This window comes from Diplotaxodon limnothrissa, linkage group LG22, assembly GCF_057381915.1.
Source record: "Diplotaxodon limnothrissa isolate DT_005_m linkage group LG22, D_limnothrissa_male_GT1.1, whole genome shotgun sequence".
Classification (NCBI taxonomy): Eukaryota; Metazoa; Chordata; class Actinopteri; order Cichliformes; family Cichlidae; genus Diplotaxodon; species Diplotaxodon limnothrissa.
In genome coordinates, this window is record NC_140616.1 from 3,124,966 (window position 1) to 3,151,515 (window position 26,550).

Sequence of the window (26,550 nt, forward strand, 5' to 3'; positions counted from 1 at the left end):
TAGCAAAGCTGTATGTTTTAATTTTTCTGTGTCAGTTAAGCTGCCAGAGTTTTAGCTTCATGACCCTCCTTCATGGTTTGTGCACGTCTAAACTCAGTTTACTCTTCATGGCATTTCGGCCGACAACACAAAATACTTGCTGGATCTACTGTCCACCCACCATGTGATGACCCTCCTCCGAGATCCCCCCCTATCAAAGGGAAATACACCGCTCTGAAGGCGCTGCTGCTGCAGCACTACTCCCCTTCCGATGCAGAGCGGGCTGAGAAACTCCTCTCAGGGGGGCAGGGATAGCTCAGTAGGTAGAGTGGCGGCCCCATGATCGGAAGGTTGGGGGTTCGATTCCCCTGAACAGCTACCCTGAGGTACCCCTGAGCAAGGTACCGTCCCCACACACTGCTCCCCGGGCGCCCAATGGCTGCCCACTGCTTCACTGAGTGAATGGGTTAAATGCAGAGAGGGATTTTCCCCACGGGGACCAATAAAGTACACTTTCTTCTTCTTCTCTCTCTCTCTGGCCTGGGTGATGGTACCGCTCTCGAACTCATGGAGAGCACGCTGTCCTTGCTAGGAACGGATGACGGCGGATTCCTGTTCACTCACGTCTTCCTTGAGCTGGCCTTGACAACTCCCTGCTGCTGGGTGCAAAGGATTCCCAGTCACTTGCAGAAGAAGTGGATCGCATTCTCCTGGCTACCAGGAGCTTTGGCATCGAGACGATAATTCCCGACTCACCGACGGCAACTCCCGCGCCCCCACCGATTCTCCCAGGGGCCTCCAACTCATTGATAGTGGCTGGGATTGCGTTGTCATCGAAAAGGGTTGTGTTTTTACCATCAGCGTGACAGCGCTTTGCCGCCTTTGCAGTTTTAAGGCCCAGGGAAATGAGCCCGCCTGTGCTCTGTAGCGGCCGTGACTGCTGGCGATAAGGAAAGGCTGCACTTCATAGAGGACTCATGCTCGGGGAGACGTTTTCTGGTTGACTCCGGCTCCCAGAGAGCCTCGGGAACGCTCGTGTCGTCTTTGCATACCTCCACAATGGTATATTATTTAATCTTAAAAAAATATGGAGATTTCTCACGTACCACCAGAGAGAGCCCAAGTACCACTTGTGGTATGTGAACCACAGTTTGAGAAAGACTGCTTTAGATCATGCACAGAACCAGTTAAAATGATTATACTGCTGAGCATTACACACTACATCACAAAACAGATAATAACATGTTCAGGACATGAAAGTCGAGTCTTTCCAGTCTCACAGGTTGTCCTGTTATTCTACAAAACATTTTAACAAGTGATATGTGCGCTGTGGTCATGTTTAACTTTTCCAACCTGTGGTCAGCATCGTGCATCAATGTGAATCACTGCAAGGTTTTTTGTACTGAGTGAGTTTTTCAAAACTCTAAAATAACTTTTACAAATTGTTCCTTTTTTTTTTTAAATTTCACCTTTGAGGCCATGTTTACATGCACAGGTGTAGTTTGAAAAACATTGACTTTTCTGTTTATTCTGGCCTATTTTTTACATGTGAACAGCACTTTAATTTGTTGACAGGTCATTTTCTAACTTCTTTCAGGGTGAAGATTCTCAGAAACTCTGTTCATGTGTTTGTGAGTAGATAAGTACAGTATTTCTTTTCTTTTTTTTATGTGAACAAACTCAGATTGTGTCTTACAAGGACAAATGTGTGTGCTTTTATCTTCAGGCAACACTGTCTTATAGTTAGCATATAGTTGTTTTTTTTTGACATTTTTGGCATTTTTCCCATCATTGGATAGTAAAACAGTGAAGACGGACAGGAAAGTGGGAAAGACACACAGTAAAGGGCCACAGGTTAGACTCAAATCCAGGCTGCTGACCCCTCCCATGTGGCATGTGGTCACCTGCTCACCCACTGAGCTAAACTGGCACCCTGCACATTCCTGATTGGCCAACACTTGGATTGGGGTAAGGAAATCTCCTTTCCAAGAAAATCGTTCTTTTGAAACAAATTACAGTGGACATTGTGAAAAACTGATTAACTGATAAACAGCATCAACTATTTGAGCCAAGTAGCTGTTGTATTCAGTCAGATGATTTCCATAGAGAGGCACTTTGCATCAGCAGCACCATGCTCCAGTGCTCTGGGAGAGTTTATAGTCCTGAGAGTTGAACACTGGATGACTGACAGCTGTCCTTCATCACAACAGAAGCCACAGAAATCCTCCTCATCAAAAACATGACTTTGATCTGCGTCCTCATCTGGACTCTCCTCTGCTGCTGCTTCACAGGTAAAGTCCAGAGAATCAAACTCCTCTCCTCTATCAACATCTGTCCCTCTGAAATGAAGCCCACAAAACCATGAAGCTGCTTTATGTTTTTGTCTCTGTGTCCTCAGAGTCCAGAGGACAGATCACAGTGACTCAGCCTGGAGCAGTGAGCTCTGCTGTGGGAGCAACTGTGAGCATCAAGTGTACGACCAGTCAGGATGTTTTTGTTTCTGGCAGCTCTCACTGTTTAGCCTGGTACCAACAGAAAGATGGAGGAGTTCCTAAACGTCTCATTTACTACGCTAGCACTCGACAATCAGGGATTCCAGCTCGTTTTACAGGCAGTGGATCAAACTCTGACTTCACTCTGACCATCAGTGGAGTCCAGGCTGAAGATGCAGCAGTTTATTACTGTCAGAGTGGTCACTATCCTAACAGTCAGTATGTGTTCACACAGTGAAAAACAGTCGTACAAAAACCTCCCTCAGTCAGACTGAACAGAAACTGAAGTGACTGCTGCAGCTGGAAGACACTGCAGAGACTGATACAGTTCACTGAGGACACACACACACACACACACACACACACACACACACACACACACACACACACACACACACACAAATAAATGCTTTTTATACCTTAGTGAGGACATCTAGTTGACATAATGCTTTCCCCAGCCTCTTACCCTAACCTTGAAAATGAATCCTGAACTCTAACACCTAGCTTAAATCTTAAATTAACTGTATCCCTTACACTAAACCCACATTTTGAGCCTTGTGGCTATTTACAGTTTTTTACAGACACTAGGACACATTTCCCAATACTTAGGTCACGTTTGCAAAACTCCTCACACAGTGAGCACAACAGAAGTCTATGTGGGCTAAACTGAGGACCAGTTATCATTGTTTTGGCACAAAATGCATTCAATGACTACATCTCTCAAATTTCATGAATTATCTTCTCACTCAGACACAACAACTGCCAAAAACCTTTGTACGTACAGGACATTTTGCAAGTGCTTACATACTGTTTTCAAAACTGTTAAACTCATGGTCAAAACAATAACACAATGCAAAACTTGAAAAGACAGCAAAATCCAACAGCAATATTTTATTGAAACATATTTTAAATCTAAAAATGCAGTTTAACCAGCCACAGCTGATTCTCATCGTAGATGAACATCTACACAGGTGTTACTCCTTCAATTCTGGCAGCCAGAAGATTCTTTCCTAGGTGTATTGCCCTGGATGACATAAGATGTGATGTGGATGAGAACCTGTGGCCAAATGGAGGAGACCGAGTAGATTAGCATTACTATTGTATGTGTATCAGTGGATGGTGTGTATACAAATTCTTGTATTTTGGGATTACTTAGTGCAAAAAAATAAAAATACATAAACAAATATTACCGAAGTCTGCATGATGTCTGATTCATTCCGGTAACATATATTGAAATTATGAACAGAGATGTGTCCTTGTTTTACACAGGAAAACACTGTGTAATGCTACATGTTGTTAGTGTTTTTTAGGTCATTGTTTTGTGGGTGACAAAGTGTGTTTGTCGGCTGTCAACCTTTGCTAGTGTTCTGGAAGAATGAGTTTATTTGAGACCTGAATGAAGTGTTTTGGTAGTTGTAGTGCATTTTGAATGTGAAATGAACTGCTTTGCCAAGCTGAGGGTCAGTTAGGAGAATTGTGTGAAGAGTTTTGCAAAAGTGACCTAAGTATTGAGACATGTGTCCTAGCGTCTGTAAAAAACTGTAATAATAGGAGACCAAAAAAAAGGTGACTTGACCATTTCTTCACCTGAGAAAGTCTTGGGTTGTCAGTGTTCTTTGGGTCATTATCTATTTGCACTGTGAAGTGCTGTCCAATGACTTTCCAACTACTCCAATGAGTAACATTGGCTCCAACATCTTTGACAGATGATGTGATATGCTTCAGATCAGTTTTCCTTCTTCATCATTTTCTTTTCCAATTATGCTGATAAAATTTCATCTTGGAACTGTTTCTGATTTTTCTGTGTTTTTCTGGCAAAGTCTAATCCAGTCTTCCAGTTCTTGAGTGTAACCAGCAGTTTGTAACTGGTAAGAGTTTCCTTTCATGAAGATGACTCTCGATCTCTTGGTAGTAGACTTAGACTATGATACAGCCACCTGGGGCTACTGTAGCTCAGAAGCATCCATCCAATGCATCCATCTCAGTCTAAATGTGTTTGAATGTTGTATAGAAAGTGTTGTGATATTTTGATACCATGGTAGCATTTACAGGATATTGTTTTATAGTGATATTATACAGGAAAACTGTTACTCAATAAGGCCCATTTACTAGTTGTCTTTCTCTTTCTCTGTGACCTAAGAATTAATGTGTAAGAATCACAGGCTGGTACCTCAAGGTCGAAAATACCACAGAGACCACTTCCTTATTCCCATCCTCCCTTCTTTATCTCTTAGAAAAGAGCTTGTTAAAGGCCAGGTGGTTTGTTTCAGAATTTACTAATGAAAGAACTCTGTATTCTATGTCTAGGAGTGTATTTTTGCTGGGATGATCCTAAATTGTAGCTGAACTGATAAACTACACAAAGGATACTTCTTTGCTCACAAGGCAGGAAGACGTTTCCTTATTTGGTCTGTACCGGTTTGAACTGAGAATCTGCTGACACACGAACCTTTTTTCCTCTATATAAACTGTTGTATGATGAATAAACCTTTGAGTTGGTTCGGGAAGGCAACCTGAAGCAGTCTGTGTTTCCTTGTTCTCCCAAGCTACTCCTGGCGCTGTAACTAACCTGCTGAACGGCATACCTGAGTGTTACTTTGAATAATTTTGAATCTTATAGGGTAAAGACAAAACTCTGCTTATCGGTGCCCACGCCTCGGAGGAAACCCGATCCACGGATGATCCGGGACGGAGATTTCTTTCAGAACGCATTCCAGTAGGAAAAGCATACAAATTGTTCTTGTATTTCTTTATGGGTGAATGAGCAGAAAAGCACTATAGAAAAACCAGTCCATTTCCCCCTTAGAGAGTATTTTAGACTAATGAATATGACGTGTAAAGTACTCAAAATTAAGCTGTGGTAGTTTTTTTCCTTAAACTATGAATTCTGTCCTCATTCGTCCTCAATTCCTCAGTTATTTTTGAGCCTCTGAAAAAAATAAGTAAAAAAAGGAGTATCCTTGTGGCAAAGACGTCCAAATGTTATCTGCTCCAATACAGGACCAAATTTAGAGAACTTACTTTGAATTTCAGTAAAATGTTAATTTGATTGATCCATTACTAAACAGCATTATTTGACTGATACAAGTCTGTGCTGACTTAGAGCCACAGCAACCAAAACAAAACTAGACCAGGGGATATTAAAATATACATTTCTGAATAAATATGAATCATATCATTTAGATGATTTTACAAATGACTCTCAAACCATGTTGACTGATCGAAATGACACCTGTGAATTCACATTGTGATGACTGCTTGTGATGTAATCCTGTTGAAGTCAGTCAGATGATTTCCATAGAGAGGCACTTTGCATCAGCAGCACCATGCTCCAGTGCTCTGGGAGAGTTTATAGTCCTGAGAGTTGAACACTGGATGACTGACAGCTGTCCTTCATCACAACAGAAGCCACAGAAATCCTCCTCATCAAAAACATGACTTTGATCTGCGTCCTCATCTGGACTCTCCTCTGCTGCTGCTTCACAGGTAAAGTCCAGAGAATCAAACTCCTCTCCTCTATCAACATCTGTCCCTCTGAAATGAAGCCCACAAAACCATGAAGCTGCTTTATGTTTTTGTCTCTGTGTCCTCAGAGTCCAGAGGACAGATCACAGTGACTCAGCCTGGAGCAGTGAGCTCTGCTGTGGGAGCAACTGTGACCATCAAGTGTACGACCAGTCAGAATGTTGGTGTTTGGAACAACAACCATCTTTTAGCCTGGTACCAACAGAAAGATGGAGGAGTTCCTAAACTGCTCATTAAGTATGCTAGCACTCGATATTCAGGGATTCCAGCTCGTTTTACAGGCAGTGGATCAAACTCTGACTTCACTCTGACCATCAGTGGAGTCCAGGCTGAAGATGCAGCAGTTTATTACTGTCAGAGTTTTCACTATCCTTTCAGTCAGCGTGTGTTCACACAGTGAAAAACAGTCGTACAAAAACAGAAACAGAAACTGAAGTGACTGCTGCAGCTGGAAGATACTGCAGAGACTGATACAGTTCACTGAGGACACACACACACACACACACACACACACACACACACACACACACACACACACACACACACACAAAATAAAGTGATTCATCACAAATTTGTGTCCTACACATGCATGCATGTTGTGTTCAACTTTCAAATATATATTTAACTAAAGAACAAACGTGGGCCAGTAACATATACCAGGATAAGTCCTGTTCATGACCTTTGACCTTAGAGCAAACACTGAATCTATATCAAGATAAAATAATCTGAATCCAAAAAGCTGAAAATGTTCCTGATCAGTGAGGCTCAAAATAAAAACAACACACCTGTGAATTTAAGTGTAAACATATCATCAAACATGAACATGAGTGAAAAAGCTGTTATTGAACCGAAGGTGTTTTTTCATATTTTGTTCATGTCATCATTCATTTAATCTTCTCCTTGTTCGTCAATGAAATTAAAACTTTGTTCTTCAGATTCTTTCTAATCACTCGCCTCTGTCAGTGCGCCCCAGGGCAGCTGTGGCTACAATGTAGCTTGCTATCGCCAGTGTGTGAATGTGTGTGTGAATGGGTGAATGACTGAATGTAGTGTAAAGCGCTTTGGGGTCCTATGGACTAGAAAAGCGCTATACAAATGCAGGCCATTTACCATTTACCATTTACTCCTTGTATTCGTTGACTCTCCTGTCTGTGAGTTCTCCTCAGAACAAACAGCTCATTAGAGACACTAAAGACTCTTTCTTCTTTAGACTTGCTTTGTAGTCTGGTGAGACTGTTTCCGTGGTAACCGGGTCCCAGCATTGCTTCATGAACCAGTCTGTCTGGTTCAGGTGAGCAACACCACCAACAACCTACCACACACATTTAAATAAACATAAAAATAACCTGAACAATTTTAAAACTTCTTTTTCAGCTTTTGCCAAAATGCAGATCTCCTTAATGGTTCTTTCAGCCTGTGTTTTATTTTACCAGTGTATAATAAAGACATCATGTTGGAGTGCAGAGTTGGTTTGAATTCTTCTAAATGAAACATATATTCATCAAGTGCAGGTTTGTAGATTTGAATAAAATTAAATGTCTGATTCAACCAAAATTCACTTTGCAAAACATCTTTATTACCTAAAACATGAATGTTGTCATTATGAGAAAGAAAATAACAGTTTTAGTCTTTATTTGTTCTTAAAAAAGAAAGATGGAGAGACAGTTACAGAGTTGAGAATGAGAGCATTAAACCAGTATCAGGTTGAGTCAGGTCAGGACTGGGGACACTGGTCTCTCCTCAGTGGCTCTGAGACCAGAGCCTGGCAGCCCTGGGTGGCCTCACAGGTCACAGAGCCCACCTTCATCCAGCGGTCTGCAGGGAGCCTCAGGGTGCTGCTCCAGCTGTAGAGGCCGTCGTTCTGCAGCACCACGGGGCTCCTGCTCTCCTCCCAGCTGATGCTGCCACTGCCATCCACCTTCCAGGACAGACTCCAGTCTGAGGGGAAGCCCTTGTTGGCCAGACATGTGATTGTTGCAGTCCCCTGCTGTAGCTCCTCACTGGAGGGGGGCAACACTGTCAGGACGGGACGGGCATCACCTAGGAGACACCAATCAGCTTAGAGCACAGGGAGCACACAGCTGTCAATCAAACCACAGACAGTCGGACACCTTTACTGTAAGAGCTGATTTTCTCCGTTAAGAAGTTTCTGTCAGGTGTTTTTTCTGCTCCACCAGTCATTCACTCACACATTGTTTCACTTCCCTTTAAGAAACCTCTCATGCATATCAGCACAGAGAGAATCATCACACAGTTTGAGCTGAAATATGTTCAAACTACACTGGAAATAAAAGAAGCAGATGTGGAAACATTTACAAAACAAGTTTAAAATCATCAATATTGTACATGACTGACATTAATATTAACTGGAAACAAATAAATAGAATAAATTAATTAATTCAGCGAAACGAAATGCTCTTCATGTATATCTAAAACAATTTTTAAAATTCACACAAACTCAAAGTAATTTCAAACAATACTTGAAAGTTTTTCTTCTTTATATTATTGTTAGATTTTTTTTTTCGGTTTTAATTTGACTGAAATGTAGACATAATATTTTGACAGAGCAGATCTGAATTATCCTCCACGACACAAGAGGATGATAAAAAATTCCAGCATCAAACTTATTGTAAAGCTACGTGCTTTTCTCTTAAAATCAGAAGAGAAATTGTTAAATGCACTTTAATAAAAAGACAGTATTTGATAGTAAACCAGAATAAACTTACTTCCAACATCCAGTCTGGTTCCTCCACCAAAAGTCCACCACAGTGATACAAACTCATTGAGGCGCCGTACAAAAACCTCTGACTGTAGAGAGACGCGGCTCTCTGACTCTGAGACAAACAAACTCAACTAAATAATTCACTGTTTGCACAGCAGCCATGACTCAGCTGATGTGACTTCTTCAAATACCATCATACAATGTTAGTTTAAATACAGTTCAATCCATGAGCTTTTGGACGATCACATTTTTTTGTCCTGTCCCGTTCGGCACTGAAGCAATCAGAATCATTGTCTGAAGGCCAAGAAAAATTCTCAACAGATTTATTTTCTCAAGTGAATCAGTGCCATACTGGTCCACTTGATTGATCTTCATTGTTATTATTATTATTATTTTTTTTAAATGATTAGAATTGGAACAGATATAACCCGGGGATCGTAAAGACAAAGACAGATAAGAGAAGTTTAAGAAAAGTAGAGGGAAAGAAAAACAGAGGGGAAGAGGGACAGTGAGAAAAGACAATGAAAACCCATGAGATCACCTGCTGGAAGAAAAAGAAGAAAACAAACAGAAAGAGAACAACACAGTAGGGAGACCACAGCAACAACCTAGATAAGCATAAGTAAGAGTAAATAATAAAGACTGAATGCTACTGAGCAGCACAAAAGACCGACAGCAGACGATATGCTTAGAGGCAGCATCCAAGGAAGACGGTGAGTGTCTGTGCACACCTGTGTGCGTGAGTGCGCTTGTTTCCAAAAGGTTTCTCCATGTAACTATCTAATAGTAATTGTGGGGAACCATAGCACTGCCCCCCAGGACATGGAGCAAGCATGGAGGACATCCAGGACCCAGACATCTAGATTCCCCCCAGAGCACAAGAGCCCAAGCAGGACCACTGGAGGGACAGCCGCCTCCCTCCTAGAAACAAGCTGGGGAGAGCCCCAGACGGGTGTGTGTGGGGGGGCGGTGAGATGGAGTCTAAGACCCAACCAGACATATAAACATAGACAAAGCTCTTCATAAAACATGCCTCATCCACAGACATTCGTATAAACACTAAATCCTATGCCTGAGTGCTTTCTATCTAGCATTGAGACAAATGTTCAGCATTTTACTCTCACCAGTCAGAGAGTCTAAAATATTTGAAACTGTAGCCTTTTGTGTTTGTCACTGATCAATATCTGAGTAATATTATTCATAATTGGGCACTAACACACATGGTGTCTTGATGCACGCTCAATCATCCAGGTAAGTAAAACCCACAAGGTTGATTCTGTTCATCTGGACGCAGCGTTTTCAGGGGGAGAAACGTTTCGTCACTCATCCAGGTGACTTCTTCAGTCTCAGCTGACTGCAGGTTTCTCCAACCTTAGAAACAGTGCATTTGCATAATGACTGAAACCAGCCCACTGAAGGAACAATGGGCTGGGAGGTCAGTTCCTTGATCATTAATATGCAAATTGTCATGACCATTAATCAACAGCCACTGATCAATGGCCATGAGTAACACACATGGTCTGGTGCAAAGATTCAGTATAAGTTCTGACGATGTGCTGCTTATGTTTTTAAGCTGTAATCTTTATAGTGTAGTACAGAGCACGATGAAGAAATGATGACTTTTCTTCGTGCAAATATTTACCAACTGTATTACCAGATTTTAAGTACGTCACAGAATAGCCTGCCCAATCCTCACAACCAAAGCTTGCTCAGCATAAGATGCACAATGTAAAACTTTGAAAAAATGCTTTTAAAAATAATCAACAAAACACAAATTGCTGATTTTATGAATAACTCAATGGATTAATTAAAAAGAGAAAGAGGAAAAAAAGATGAAATTACAGCAGACAGAAATACCAAATCACTGATTGTTGAACACAGAGTAAACCTTTTATAATGGACAAGGGCATTTCCATGATTTCCATAGAGAGGCACTTTGCATCAGCAGCACCATGCTCCAGTGCTTTGGGAGAGTTTATAGTCCTGAGAGTTGAACACTGGATGACTGACAGCTGTCCTTCATCACAACAGAAGCCACAGAAATCCTCCTCATCAAAAACATGACTTTGATCTGCGTCCTCATCTGGACTCTCCTCTGCTGCTGCTTCACAGGTAAAGTCCAGAGAATCAAACTCCTCTCCTCTATCAACATCTATCCCTCTGAAATGAAGCCCACAAAACCATGAAGCTGCTTTATGTTTTTGTCTCTGTGTCCTCAGAGTCCAGAGGACAGATCACAGTGACTCAGCCTGGAGCAGTGAGCTCTGCTGTGGGAGCAACTGTGAGCATCAAGTGTACGACCAGTCAGGATGTTTATGTTTATAGCAACAATCACTGTTTAGCCTGGTACCAACAGAAAGATGGAGAAACTCCCAAACGTCTTATTTACTACACTAGCACTCGACAGTCAGGGATTCCAGCTCGTTTTACAGGCAGTGGATCAAACTCTGACTTCACTCTGACCATCAGTGGAGTCCAGACTGAAGATGCAGCAGTTTATTACTGTCAGAGTTTTCACTATCCTAACAGTCAGCATGTGTTCACACAGTGAAAAACAGTCGTACAAAAACCTCCCTCAGTCAGACTGAACAGAAACTGAAGTGACTGCTGCAGCTGGAAGATACTGCAGAGACTGATACAGTTCACTGAGGACACACACACACACACACACACACACACACACACACACACACACACACACACACACACACACACACACTTATCTAAGACAAAGTGAGTCAATGTGTGATATGTAACATGTAATCCTAATGACTTTCTACCTCACCTACACCGCTTCTCTGAGATTTTAAGCACTTTCGGTCCCTAGTTATAACATATAGTTATTAAAGTTACATAATTTTCTCAAAGATCAGTAAACCTTTTGGCTGACGAAAACAAAAAATGTGCATGCTTGCACTCTCTGTAATGTACAGATTTCTGTACACAGTTTGGGAACAGGAATCAGTCAACCCAACCACTCAGCAGGCACCTGTGAGGGACGAGAGAGAAACACCCACACATACATCCTCTGATGGGAAGAGTCTGTCACGGCGGGGTGCGCCGGTGTGAAGAATGAGGTAGACCCAGATGCAGACACGGTGGAGACAAAACGTAGTTTCAAAAATAAAGCGAGCCTTTATTGCAGAAGAAAAAACATCAAACTAGGGAAACTAAGGAGACGATGAACACTGTGTTAACAGAAGGCTGTGACACTCAGTGAAAGAACTACAACAAAACTATGAACACTGAGTAAACTCGGACACACAGCGAAACAATGAAGTAAACCCATGAATACTGTGGTGAGGTTAACAGACCATCTGACACCGACTGAGCAGAAACACACGGATTAAGTACACATAAGGAATGATCAGGGGAAGCGGAATCACATGGGAAAACAGCTGACAGCAATTAACATAATGACAGGACAGGGGATGTGAAGCTAAATACAATAAACACAAAACACAAGGATCGTTCAAAATAAAACGGGAAACATAACGAGACCCAGACATGACTGGAACTAGACAAACAAAGAAAACTTGGACATGAAACATGACAGATAAACACACGAAGACTTAACACAGAAAACTTCACACAGGGATGAGACAAATGGGGAGCTTTAAAAATCATGAATTAAAACTGTAACCCAGGCATGACAGAATGTAACTCGATAAACTGAAATGAAACTAGACTGAAAGGAAAAAGAAAACATCAAGAAACTCAGAATACTGGGTCACATGACCCAGGACCATGACAGAGTCACCCAAATAAACACACACACATATGACCCACATGATTTTCGATCATAAGAGGGGTAGAAACGTGAAGGCCACAAGTTCAGTCTGTGGATTTTACCTTCAAATCCAACAGTATTAATTACTATTAATTACTCTCAGTACAGTCAGGCTGACACAGCTGATGACTTGGACTGGGGGCTTCCCAGAATCCCGGGATGGAATGAAACTAACAGCTGGTCCGTTGTCCGAATCGAGTGGGTACATGCAACATACAGTGCCGCAGCTCGGACGGGCCACAGAGCCAGCAGCCTCTTAGTCCAAACCTTCAGTGGGAGCTGAGTGCAGCTCAGTGGTTTTTCAGGCCTTTTTAGTATCATGCTGTCCAATGCATTTATTCCTTTTACGAATGAACCAGGTGGTTGATTCGGACAGTCCTAAAGTTTCTGCTCTTATGTTTATTTTGTTATTTCCTGTGGTGATGATCTCTTTGGACCTCATATGGAGAGTAATTAATTAACAATACATGCAATTATTTTACTTAAAATCAATCAATGATCTGTTTAATTAACAGGTCTTATCTGTCCATGAAATGGCTCTAAAAAACAAAGACGTATCCTTGTGGCAGTCTGTTCAAACACATTCCAGATTTTAGAAAACTGACTTTGAGACCTTTATTCAGTGGTATGTTAATTTGATTGATCCATTATTAAACAGCATTATGAGACTGGTCCAAGTCTGTGTTGGAGTCAGTCTAGGAAAAAAGTCACACCAAAAGGTTCATTGCCTCAATGGTGTCATTGATCACTTTTATAGCAGTAGCTGAATGAATGTTTAATTCTGCTTTTAATCCACATTACCAGATTGTGTATCAGGAGAAGGCTTAAAGGTCCTGGATAAAGTAATAAATAGAATAATAAAAAGCTACCAACCCAATTACATCTCAAAACATGTTGGAAACCTGTGAATTCACATTGCAAAGACTAATTATGTAGTCCTGCTGGAGTCAGTCAGATGATTTCCATAGAGAGGCACTTTGCATCAGCAGCACCATGCTCCAGTGCTCTGGGAGAGTTTATAGTCCTGAGAGTTGAACACTGGATGACTGACAGCTGTCCTTCATCACAACAGAAGCCACAGAAATCCTCCTCATCAAAAACATGACTTTGATCTGCGTCCTCATCTGGACTCTCCTCTGCTGCTGCTTCACAGGTAAAGTCCAGAGAATCAAACTCCTCTCCTCTATCAACATCTGTCCCTCTGAAATGAAGCCCACAAAACCATGAAGCTGCTTTATGTTTTTGTCTCTGTGTCCTCAGAGTCCAGAGGACAGATCACAGTGACTCAGCCTGGAGCAGTGAGCTCTGCTGTGGGAGGAACTGTGAGCATCAAGTGTACGACCAGTCAGGATGTTTTTCTCTCTAGCTATTTAGCCTGGTACCAACAGAAAGATGGAGGAGTTCCTAAACTGCTCATTAAGTTTGCTAGCACTCGACAATCAGGGATTCCAGCTCGTTTTACAGGCAGTGGATCAAAGTCTGACTTCACTCTGACCATCAGTGGAGTCCAGGCTGAAGATGCAGCAGTTTATTACTGTCAGAGTTTTCATGTTATCAACAGTCAGCATCTGTTCACACAGTGAAAAACAGTCGTACAAAAACCTCCCTCAGTCAGACTGAACAGAAACTGAAGTGACTGCTGCAGCTGGAAGATACTGCAGAGACTGATACAGTTCACTGAGGACACACACACACACACACACACACACACACACACACACACACACACACACACACACACACACACAAAGAGACATTTGAGATCAATCTAAAAATAGTTTCTTTCTCTTTTTCCTTTAAATTTAACTAAAAATAAGTCAAGATGTTCCGAAGTTGAGAACAGTTGAGAAAACTCTTGGTCATGACCTTTGACCTCAGTTTCATACTACCAGCACCACAATATCATCTATGATTTGTTAAATTTGAACAATCATCAGTAACATAAGACCTTCCTGTTAACATATACAAAATACAATCATTAAATATCATACAGCTCGACATAAAAAGTAAATTTTATTTTAAATAATCTAAACTTAAGTTTGCGGCTCAAAAACAGAAGTCATGAGTTGCTTTCATGATTAAATCACATGTGTCCATAACTACATATACATAACATCCAAATCATATGCAGTGACATATTTGTCACATGTATACAACCCTTACTCTGAGATTCAAAGTTCATCCTGCACTTTAGACTTTCAGATGAAACAATCTCACCTCGAGTTACAGTCAGTACCTGTTGAGGAGCTTTCAGTGACAACACACGATCAGATAGAAGCGTCCATTTATTATTGACATGTATGTGCTAAAAATAGCTTTTGTCCAGATTCACTGAGAAGTTTGTATCCCAATCTTTAAACACACGAAGGATCAAGCGCTAACACTTCTAATTTTAGCAGCCACACCACCACATGTAAACTGCTGCGTCCATCTGGATTTTGACGTGACCGACACAATGCATTATGGGACTGTTGTTCACGCCAATCTGAGTTTATAATGGAAAAAGGAGGCAGAGGTTGGTTTGGTGTTTTAAAGTTAAAATTTGGAGATTAGCTGCTCTGCTGCAAAATGATGCAGTCGCTCATCTGACCGAACAGAAGCATTTTATGGAGTGGACTAATTTTTGTGCTCAAAGCTTGGAACCATCAACAAGGCTCAGGTAGCAGCTGGAAGAAGAAAAACAATATTTCAGAAAACATGTTTTTGTGATCTCAGCTCTGTTGGTAAGTTATAATGCCAGCACATGTAACTGTTGTAGCCACTCATAACCAGTCTCAATCATTTCCGTCCAATTGCACTAACCCGTGTCATCACCAAGTGCTTTGAGAAACTGGTTCGGGGACACATCAAAACTGTCACAGGGTGCCGAGGCAGGCCGTGTGAAAATATAAACGGACCCAAAATGCAGACTGCTTAAGTTGTGAGTGAGCTTTATTAACGAAAGGGTGAAACAAACCGGGACGAGGAGGATGAAAACCAAAACCTAAGAATAAACTAAACTGGGAAAAGCTACGCAAAAACAAACCTGAAACCTTGAGTTGAGAAACAGCGACGCAGGGAGAATACACGAGAACATGGAGGGGAACAACACAGACGAACCAGCAACTACTAAGACAGAAGACACGACTTAAATACACTCAGAGAACACAGGGAGATTACACACAGGTGGGGGACACAGCTGGGAGTGATTAACGTGACGAGACAGGGGAGGCAACTGAAAACACTCACATAAGACGCAGACCTTCACAATAAAACAGGAAACACATACACGCACTGACACAACACACAAACTTCACACAGACTGGGGAACACAGAACATAGGAACATGAAACGTGAACAAGGAACGTACAAGAAACCCAAAATAAACAGAACCACAGAATAAACACGGAGTGGCAGACTCCGGATCATGACAAGAACCTGCCTCCCCCACTCTGCACCCACACCAATTCACATACCGGACTAACAGATCCACCGAAGACGCCATAGCCATTGCTCCCACACAGCACTGACCCACCTGGGACAACAGGGGAGCTATGTCAGAATGCTCTTCATCGACTTCAGCTCAGCATTTAATAAAATAATACCAGACATTTTGATAACCAAGTTAGCAAACCTGGGGCTCCTACCACCCACCTACTGTTGGATAAAGGACTTCTTGGTCAACAGACCCCAGCAGATGAAACTGGGTCCTCACCTCTCTTCCCCTCACACTCTCAGCACCGGCTGGGTACTGAGCCCGCTACTCTACTCCCTCCACACATCTGACTGCAGTCCCGTCCGCCCAGAGAACATCATTGTCAAATTTGCTGATGACACAAATGTGGTGGGGCTGATCACAGGGGGAAATGAGGCGGCTGACAGAGATGAGGTCCTGAGACTGGGAGAATGGTGTGCATCAAACAACCTGGCACTTAACATCACCAAGACCAAGGAACTCATCCTGCACTTCAGGTGGAACAGAACTGCCCCCCTGCATGTCAACAGAGAATGTATCGTGTGAGTGGAGTCCTTCAAAATTCCTTGGCGTCCACATCTCTGCAGACCTCTCCTGGTCAGCTAACACCACGGCCCTAGTCAAGACAACCCAGCAGTGGCTACACTTCCTAAGGTGCTCAGGAAGGAGCATTTAAACGCCCCACTGCTGGTGACCTTCTACAGATCCACCATCGAGAGCCTGCTTACCTGTGCAGTCGCAGTGTGGCACGCCAGCTGCATGGAGGCAGACAAGAAGAGACTGCAGAGGGTGGTAAACAAAGCATATAAAATCATCTGCTGCCCCCTGCCCTCCTTGTCTGCCATCAACAACTCCCGTTCTCTCAGCAGCGCCAGAAACATGTTAAAGGACACTCTCCACCCCGGCTACCATCTTTTCAACCTACTGCCCTCTGGCAGGGGCTTCATATCCATACGGGCCAGAACAAACAGCTTTGGGGAAGAAGCTGTCCCTGAGTCTATCACCATACTCAACTCAAACTTGCAGAAAAAGTAATCTGCACTGAAATATCATCAATTCTCTGCCTGTCTGTCTCTGTCATGTAATACTGTACTGTGTATTTATATTTATATTAAGTCTGTAGATAAATTGTTGTATAGTTTGTATAATGTGCTAAAGCACAAGTGCACTTTTATAGAGCTGTTTTAATCTTGTTATACTATATATAATGACAATAAAGGCTTTCAATTTCAATTTCCAATTAGTTACATGTTGTAGAGCTGTGGACGGCTTACAGAGATGAGACATGTCAGTTTAAACATTTGGGTCTTTTTTCCTAACTGAAAATAAATTAATAAATTAAGGGTTAAAATGTATAAAACAGCTTTTACTTGGGATGTTGGATGTAAGTTTCACAGTCGGGTTCCTCCACCAATCGTGAACCACAGTGATACAAACTAAAAAAATGAAAATAGAAGCAGTATCACACGTTTTCAACTCTATAGTTTAGGGAAAAAAATACAGTCGACTATTAAATATTTTTGACAAGTTAAAAATTTGTGATTTAACTGCTAAATTATTTCAATGTCAGTAGTTTTAGAATTTTGTCACAAGTCGAAAAAGTTGGAATCAACATATTTCAAAGAGAAAAATAAATATTATGAATACATGTAAATCCTATGTTATATAGAGAGGCTACTCATTTATTGCTGCACCACTGATAATTTTACACAGGCAGTTATTACAAGTACATAATAAAATGAAAGAAAATTGTTTGGGTAGATAATGTAAATATAAGGAGTGAAGTCATGTACCAAAGCCTATATTCCATAAGCATCAACTGATCCATTGATGAACAATTTAAGGTGGATTTTTCTCAGTAGTCTGCAAACTTTATTCATAAATTACACAAATACCAATAACAGATATCAATGATTTAAAATGATCATTAATATTTTGTAAGAGTGACAATAAATGTCCGTTTTGCATAAGACACAAACCTGCAGGAAATTTCCAAACGCATGAAAGAGTAAAGAAGGCAATAAACATGAAAATATTTGAATTAATCTTTATTGGGCTAATAAATTCATCAGCATTACAACAAGACAAAAAGAAAATAATCAGACCAAGAGGACAAAGAGAGAGCAGTATCAGAGTCCCTGTGAGTCAGCTCAGGACTGGGAACACTGGTCTCTGCTTATTATGTCTGAGACAACAGTCTGGGTGGCCTCACAGGTCACACAGCCCACCTTCTCCCACTGGTCTGCAGGGAGCCTCAGGGTGCTGCTCCAGCTGTAGAGGCCGTCATTCTGCAGCGCCCCGGGGCTCCTGCTCTCCTCCCCACTGCTGCTTCTTCCATCTACCTTCCAGGACAGAGTCCAGTCTGAGGGGACGCCTTTATTGGCGAGACACATGAGTGTAGCCTTCTCCGGTTTCAGCACATCATCACTGGAGGGGGCCAGTACTGTCAGGGAGGGGCGACTAAACCCACTGCAGAGAGAGAAAGAAAATACATTTTAAAGAAGTTGACAGTTTAAATGAAACTGGTCTTCAGTGTTTCACTTCCCTCTCTGAGCTCGGTAACCATGGAAACAGACAAGCATCACAGCTGAACCCTTGCAACAGACGAGTTACAGTACAAACAACTTAAAACATTGTGTTGTTTTTCAATATATCCCCATCTATAAACTCATTCTTAATCTAACAGTTAAAAAAAACAAACTACCTCTGATAAAACTACCAACATTTCTTATTCTTCTTATTCTTCTTACTTTCAACAAATAAATATGTGAAACAGACAGAGAACTAACAAAAATGAATTTTTGCTCCTTTTGAGAAAGATAAGTATTAACTGCACTGAAGTAGACAATAAAACTCTTCAAATCTGTTAAATATGTAATTATTAATTGAAATCTTTTTGACAGATCAAGATAAATGGATGACAAATAATTTGCAGTTACTTCCAGAGACAGAAAATGTCAAACATTTAGTTTGTCTGAAGTCATTAAATAACCAGCTCATATTTCATATTTTCATTTATATATAATTCATATTGTTCTAAAGTAGTAATTTCTAGAATCATAAAATGAAACTAAATAAAAGTAATTTACTTTCATAAAACAGTTAAACATATTTACAGTGAACATCCAGTCTGGTTCCTCCACCAAAAGTCCACCACAGTGATACAAACTCATTGAGGCGCCGTACAAAAACCTCTGACTGTAGAGAGACACGGCTCTCTGACTCTGAGACAAACAAACTCAACAAAATCATTCACTGTTTGTCCAGTTTGTCGGCCAACATGAAAACAAATATAAACAACAAAGTTTTATAAACAGTACATTTATTTAAATTCCAGCAACAGGATCGGGGTCGGACTTGAACCCAGGTTTCTGCACTGAGCTTTGTGTCAGAGGAGCTAAACTGGCTTTGAGAACTGGCTTTTAAAATGAGACAAATATTATCGACTGGTCTTCTAACAGGATATTCTACCCCCAAAATAAACCTTTTAGCACATTTTTAAATAAATAATTAGATATTTGGAAACAAGATGATATTTTGAAATAAGGCCGTAAATTGTGAATCCACCTTGTTGTAAAATGTCCCAAAAAACTGAAAAAGAGAGAAGCATGATGATGATGATCAAACAGAAGAACAAATAACCTGAACAACATGTTTGCTCTGGGTTAGGGTCAGGGTTAACCTCTAGGGTCAGGGTTAACCTCTCACCCAAAATTATTTAACTGTATATGAACCAGTATCAGAGTAAAGCCAGCGTCAGTTGCTGATAGTATTCCTATAACTAACTAATTTTTATTTAGGTTTTCTAGAATCTCTTCATTTATTTTAAATGTTTCACAAAATCAAAAGTTCACAATAACATAGTGAGTGGCAAAACTTTCTAGAATTCAAAAAATAAGTCCTTCATTTTCTTCTAAATTATGGGATTTTAAGATATAAAAGACTTTGGATAGTGGGATTATTTAATAAAATAAACACTCATAAATACTGAAAAAAAAAGAGTAGATATATTTCCAGTAGATCCCCTGATAAACGCAGACACAAAGGTTATTAAGCAATGTCGAAGGAGAGAAAAAGATCATTCAAAATAAAGTGTCTGATCACCTCCTCTGCATTCATGCTCTGACTCTCTGAGCTCGACTGGAAGGATGAAAACCATTCTTCCTTTCAATAAAACACATGCGCTGAGATTTGAAGGTGTTACCTACTGCTCACTGTGTCTGTGGACTTTGTTAATTCAATTTCCATAACAATATGTTTTGAAAAATTTGTTATTTATAACAAACATTTCGCATCATCAGATGGATCCCACTCCCTGCTGGAGTCAGATGATTTCCATAGAGAGGCACTTTGCATCAGCAGCACCATGCTCCAGTGCTCTGGGAGAGTTTATAGTCCTGAGAGTTGAACACTGGATGACTGACAGCTGTCCTTCATCACAACAGAAGCCACAGAAATCCTCCTCATCAAAAACATGACTTTGATCTGCGTCCTCATCTGGACTCTCCTCTGCTGCTGCTTCACAGGTAAAGTCCAGAGAATCAAACTCCTCTCCTCTATCAACATCTGTCCCTCTGAAATGAAGCCCACAAAACCATGAAGCTGCTTTATGTTTTTGTCTCTGTGTCCTCAGAGTCCAGAGGACAGATCACAGTGACTCAGCCTGGAGCAGTGAGCTCTGCTGTGGGAGGAACTGTGAGCATCAAGTGTACGACCAGTCAGGATGTTTTTCTCTCTAGCTATTTAGCCTGGTACCAACAGAAAGATGGAGGAGTTCCTAAACTGCTCATTTATGATGCTGACATTCTAGAATCAGGGATTCCAGCTCGTTTTACAGGCAGTGGATCAAACTCTGACTTCACTCTGACCATCAGTGGAGTCCAGGCTGAAGATGCAGCAGTTTATTACTGTCAGAGTTTTCATGTTATCAACAGTCAGTGGGTGTTCACACAGTGAAAAACAGTCGTACAAAAACCTCCCTCAGTCAGACTGAACAGAAACTGAAGTGACTGCTGCAGCTGGAAGATACTGCAGAGACTGATACAGTTCACTGAGGACACACACACACACACACACACACACACACACACACACACACACACATTTTCTTCCAATCTAAAAATAGTTTCTTTTTCTCTTTTCCCTAAAAATTAAGTAAAAATCAGTCAACATGTTCAACAAGTCGAATAGTTATAGACAAAACTCATTGTGACCTTTGACCTCCATTCCATACTAGAACCACCATAGTATCATCTATGATTTGTTAAATTTTAACAGTTATCAGTAAAATAAGACCTTTATGTTAAAATATATGAAAATAAAATCAATAAATATCATACAGCTCAACATAAAAAATAAAGTTTAATTTAAATAATCTAAACATAAATTTGAGGCTCAAAAACAAACACTCTGTTTACACAGTGAAAATCTGTCGTACAAAAACCTCTCAGCTGAAGAGGAACTGATCTGAAGCAACAGCTGCAGAACAAACTAAAAGACTGGGAGGAACGATTACTTTAATATTTACTGTGGAAGTTCATTTGTGTGCACTCACAGTTTAACATTCATAAACTTATTGAATACGTTGTTAGTAACATGAAAAAAGAAATGAAGTGGTGTCCCCGAATAAAAACATAAATGTTTAATGAGTCACAGAATACAGACACAACACTGGCTCCAGATGTTTAACACATTAACATTATTTTTAGATGACTGATGTTCTCTGCAGCCCATCAGTCTGACTCATTCTTAGTTTCTACATTTATAACAATAAGTTCAGATGAAAAGACGTAGCTGGAAGGTCCACAAAGAAAAAAAATGTTGTTTTTGCTCATTAAAGATTTTTATATTAATCCAAGTTGTAAAATATAACAAGCTGTCATTAGAAATACAAATACTGCTGTCAGTGTTTCTGCACTGATGAGCAGCTCTTTTCTATTTGTAAGCTGTTAAATATTAAACTGATGCTTCTGTGGAGCTCAGCTGCAGTCCTTCATCACACAAATCCAGAAAATCATTGTAGTCACATCACAACTAGTGTCTATAATATTCTGATATTCTGCTGATTAACAAATCAAGCAGGCTGTTATAACAGTGTTTGTAGGGAATGTGTTCAGTGAAGATTTAGCCTCATTTGGATATTTCCAGCACAAACGAATCACTGTTACTGTTGTAAAAACCTACAGTTATTTAGTCAGTTTCCAAAGTATTAATGTAGACAGAACAAAGAACTAAAATGTTTCTCTTTAAAATAATATCTTACTAATGCTTAAAAGTGTGACATTAATATAAAGTCGTACAAAAATCTGAAACCAATGAAAATAAGATGTTATCATCCTCCTGACAGACTGTGGTCTTTTTCTTGTGTTAAGAAGTTTAGTGAAGTGAGTTTCTCTCATTTTGCTGTGAACACTAGAAGAGATTAACTTCTATATAAGTTGATTAAAGCAGACCTGTAGTCTCTCATCTGCCTGCATTCCTGTGTTTGTTCTGTTAGTCTGTTCTTAACATCGTGTCCACTGTCGAGCTCAATTCTGTCGTCATTATTTGAGTCCAGTTATTGTCTCGCTGCCTTCTGTGAGTTACTCAGCCTCTGTTTTGTGTGCTTTAAATCTCCTTATCTCCACCTCATCCTGACAATTAGAGATCCTCAGCTAAGTCTCCACCTGCTTCACCTCTGCCACCACCAGCTTCTAGACTCTTCTCTGCTTTGTTGCTTCATCAGAGTTTCACTGCCAAATAGTTCATTAATCAAACTTCAGTAAATCTTCACTTAAACTTGATTTAAATGATCTCTGTTTAATCATACAGATGACACCCTGCTCTTTAATTTACTTATTAGGTTTTAGATCAGATTAAAATGTAGATCATAAAACAGCTTTGAGACTAGAAATTATGAAGAGCACACAGATAATCTATGGTTGACATGACCTCAACATCTTATAGAGAAATATTTAATATGTGGATTAAAAAATATATTTAACCATTTTCACTGCACATTACACTTGATGTGTCTGTTTACATTTTTATTTTGGTCTGTTTTACAAATATTACAAAATCTTAATTTTTTAATGTGCATTTATTAAACTCACAGAGTCAAAGAACATGTTTTCTTGGTACATTTTTATTCTTTTAAGAGTTTGAAATATCAGCTTTACAACAGACACAAAAGGATGAAACTAGAGGAGATTGTTGCTCTGATTGTTGTCATTATGAGATGGAAACATGACTGTTTGATGCTTTTTTAAAAATCTGCAAAGAAGAAGACTCAAAGACGCAGAAGAAAAACAGCATGAAAGACTCAGTGATTGACATCAGGACTGGGAACACTGGTCTCTCCTCAGTATCTCTGAGACCGGATTCTGGGAGCCCTGGGTGGCCTCACAGGTCACAGAGCCCACCTTCCCCCACTGGTCTGCAGTGAGCGTCAGGGTGCTGCTCCAGCTGTAGAGGCCATCATTCTGCAGCACTCCAGGAGTCCTGCTCTCCTCCCCTCTGATGCTGCTGCTGCCACTGCTGTCGCTCGTCTTCCAGGACAGACTCCAGTCTGAGGGGAAGCCCTTGCTGGCCACACACATGAGCGTGGCCTTCCCCTGCTCCAGCTCCTTGTTGGAGGGACCCAGCACCTTCAGGGCGGGGCGGGTATCACCTAGGAAACACAAATCAGCTTAGAGAACAGGAACCACAATTTGAATTTCTCCGTTAAGAAGTTTCTGTCAGGTGTTTTTTCTGCTCCACCAGTCATTCACTCACACATTGTTTCACTTCCCTTTAAGAAACCTCTCATGCATATCAGCACAGAGAGAATCATCACACAGTTTGAGCTGAAATATGTTCAAACTACACTGGAAATAAAAGAAGCAGATGTGGAAACATTTACAGCAGAAGTTTGGCTTTAAAATGATTAGAAGTCTAAATCATGGACGACTGAAGACATTAGTGGACACAAGCACAGAGCAGCTACTCATTCATGTAGATTTGAAATGTTATTGAACAGCTCACATGATTTCAAACTAAATCTGAAACATCTGACACGATAAAAACATCAGAAAGCAAACTTTGACTCATCCAAACAGCAGCTGATGTGGTGGAAATTTACAAACTAATCATAAGATGATGAAGTTTACTCTTGTCTACATTTTACTGTGACAGAAATGTAGATTAAACAAGAGAAACTCGCAGAGCTCATCTGAATTAGTCCAGTAAAAAGGACAAACATCAAACACTAAATTATTTTAAATAAAAAAAATACTTTTGTCTCATCTAAGCAGCCTAACAAATAGTTATTAAATAAAATGATACAATATTTAATAATAAACACAGTTTAATTAACTTACTTCCAACATCCAGTCTGGTTCCTCCACCAAAAGTCCACCACAGTGATACAAACTCATTGAGGCGCCGTACAAAAACCTCTGACTGTAGAGAGACACGGCTCTCTGACTCTAACAGACTGAATTAAAACTAAAAGCTCTCTAGACTTAACCAGATGTATGTATATGTAAAATATCCTCAAGTCCACTCTGATGTTTTATACCATTTGTTAATATTCATTTTAACATTTATTCTGAAGCTAACTTTGTTTCTTCATGAAAATTGATTGGAAAATTATTTTACCGAGTTTTTTTCTGGCACACTGAACAGAAAAGTCAAGATAATTACAAGAAAGAAATCTGTTAAAGTAAAAGCGGTTTAAGTTTGACTTACTTCCAACATCCAGTCTGGTTCCTCCACCGAATGTGTACCACAGTGATACAAACTCATTGAGGCGCCGTACAAAAACCTCTGACTGTAGAGAGACACGGCTCTCTGACTCTGAAACAAACAAACTCACCAATATGAATTCTTTAAATCATAATTTCACGACATATTATTATTATAATTATGAAATAAAAATGAATGAAACACAATAAAACAATTTTCCAAAAATGTAATTTGCATTTATTTTAGAGTTTTTATCCAGTTTTGGTCCTCAGTAACCAAAAGGTTATGGCTGTGATATATTGTGTATTTTAGAGTTAGAAAAATCTAAAATAGTGCTGTCAGCGTTAATCTTGTTAAAATGACGTTAACGCCATAACCACATTAAGATCAAACCTGCACCATTCTTTTGGTCCACTGCAGTGTAGTAGTCAAAAGAAAAGTGAAGTGGCCACAAATGGCCAGGATAGAGCCCAGAGGGTTAATGCATAAAATGTATAAAAATATTATTGATTACAGGGTAATACATTAATGTTAATAGCAACTGTAAGCTTTTTATTTTGAAGTAAGAAGTATAAACAATGCTGTTACTGCCACGGGACCGAGTGGTCTGTACTGAACTGAACTCAGGCGCAGAAACCCAGAGCAGAGACAGCAGATGGTTTAACAATAATTTATTAGGCCTAAGCGCTCCAAATGTAGCAAGGACAAAAAAAACCTAACCCTGCAATTCTGGCTTGGAGGCAGAATAAACAGAGAGAAAAACAGATAAACACCATATACACATTTAAGTTCAGGTTTTAGCAGAAATAACACGTTACAGTTAGCACCACAGGAAATTTATTTTGAGTGTCTTCATAGTTTTATTTTTGAAATACACCAATTTTTATACACTGCAGGAAAAACGAAAATAAATATTATAGTGCAAATTTGCAAAATAACAGCATATGCATCAAAATAAACTATTTCCAGCAGTGCAATATGAGTCTTAAGCATCCCAGAAATGACACAGAAAGTCATAAAGTCAAACATAACTTTTTAAAACACATAACAAGTAAAACACAAGCTCATAAGGCCCCGATCGTAAAAAACTACATTTCCGCAATATGACGTCACTTCCGGTTTCGGGCAGGTCATGCGGTCATGTGATAGTTCGCGCTGATGGACGTAGGAAGTGTTACAAACAGCTGATGGATCGGCGAAGCGTGTTTCTGGAATATCATGTTTTTGTTGCTGCAAGTGATTTTTATGCAGTTTTTGCAAAGCTATATGTGGAAGGAAACTGTGACCTAGGACAAGCTGATGGCATAAGATGTAAGTACAACTCCTCCAGTTTCATATGCAAAAAAAATTATTGCGCTAGCTTACTTGGTTGCAGAGCTACCGGGATTTAAAAATAGTTACGCAAAACAGAGCGTGCCCGCTCCGATCGGCTGTAAAGGGTTAACCTTCAGCCTTTCGGGTTGTGCCTACTACGCCTGGTGTATTATTGGTTAGTTATGTCACCCGCCTGTTAGTATATTTTATTTGTATTTTGTATTTTGTGTTTTGTATTTATTATTGCTCTAACTCGTTCTGAGAAGCACTTTGGCATAGCTGTGTTTTTTTAGATGTGCTATATAAATAAAATTGTATTGTATTGTATTGTATACAGGAGGTGATATGGGGAAGTGGGAACAAATGGGGAAACAGCTGACTGACATTAACATAATGACGGGACGGGACTCCTCTCCTCTATCAACATCTGGCCCTCTGAAATGAAGCCCACAAAACCATGAAGCTGCTTTATGTTTTTGTCTCTGTGTCCTCAGAGTCCAGAGGACAGATCACAGTGACTCAGCCTGGAGCAGTGAGCTCTGCTGTGGGAGCAACTGTGAGCATCAAGTGT

The 26,550-nt window shown here is 40.3% G+C and overlaps 2 pseudogenes and 4 gene segments (V, D, J or C); 3 read left to right on the top strand and 3 right to left on the bottom strand.

Moving 5' to 3' along the window:
* Window positions 1-26,550, bottom strand: part of LOC146609171 (Ig kappa-b4 chain C region-like) — a 103,909-nt gene that overhangs the window by 18,237 nt on the left and 59,122 nt on the right.
* LOC146609173 (Ig kappa chain V region 3547-like) lies at window positions 2,219-2,709 on the top strand. The segment is given in 2 exon segments: window positions 2,219-2,270; window positions 2,378-2,709. Coding segments are annotated over 2 exon segments (384 nt in total).
* LOC146609174 (Ig kappa chain V region 120 pseudogene) lies at window positions 5,906-6,396 on the top strand (annotated as a pseudogene).
* Window positions 18,113-20,121, bottom strand: LOC146609175 (Ig kappa-b4 chain C region-like). The segment is given in 2 exon segments: window positions 18,113-18,431; window positions 20,090-20,121. Coding segments are annotated over 2 exon segments (351 nt in total).
* On the top strand, window positions 20,437-20,918 carry LOC146609176 (Ig kappa chain V region K-25-like). The segment is given in 2 exon segments: window positions 20,437-20,488; window positions 20,596-20,918. Coding segments are annotated over 2 exon segments (375 nt in total).
* The window catches only part of LOC146609177 (Ig kappa-b4 chain C region pseudogene), a 63,003-nt pseudogene continuing 59,502 nt past the window's right edge, over window positions 23,050-26,550 (bottom strand). Inside the window, exon 2 of the transcript XR_014905090.1 lies at window positions 23,050-23,610. The product of XR_014905090.1 is annotated as an Ig kappa-b4 chain C region pseudogene (transcript). The remainder of the gene's footprint in view (window positions 23,611-26,550) is intronic.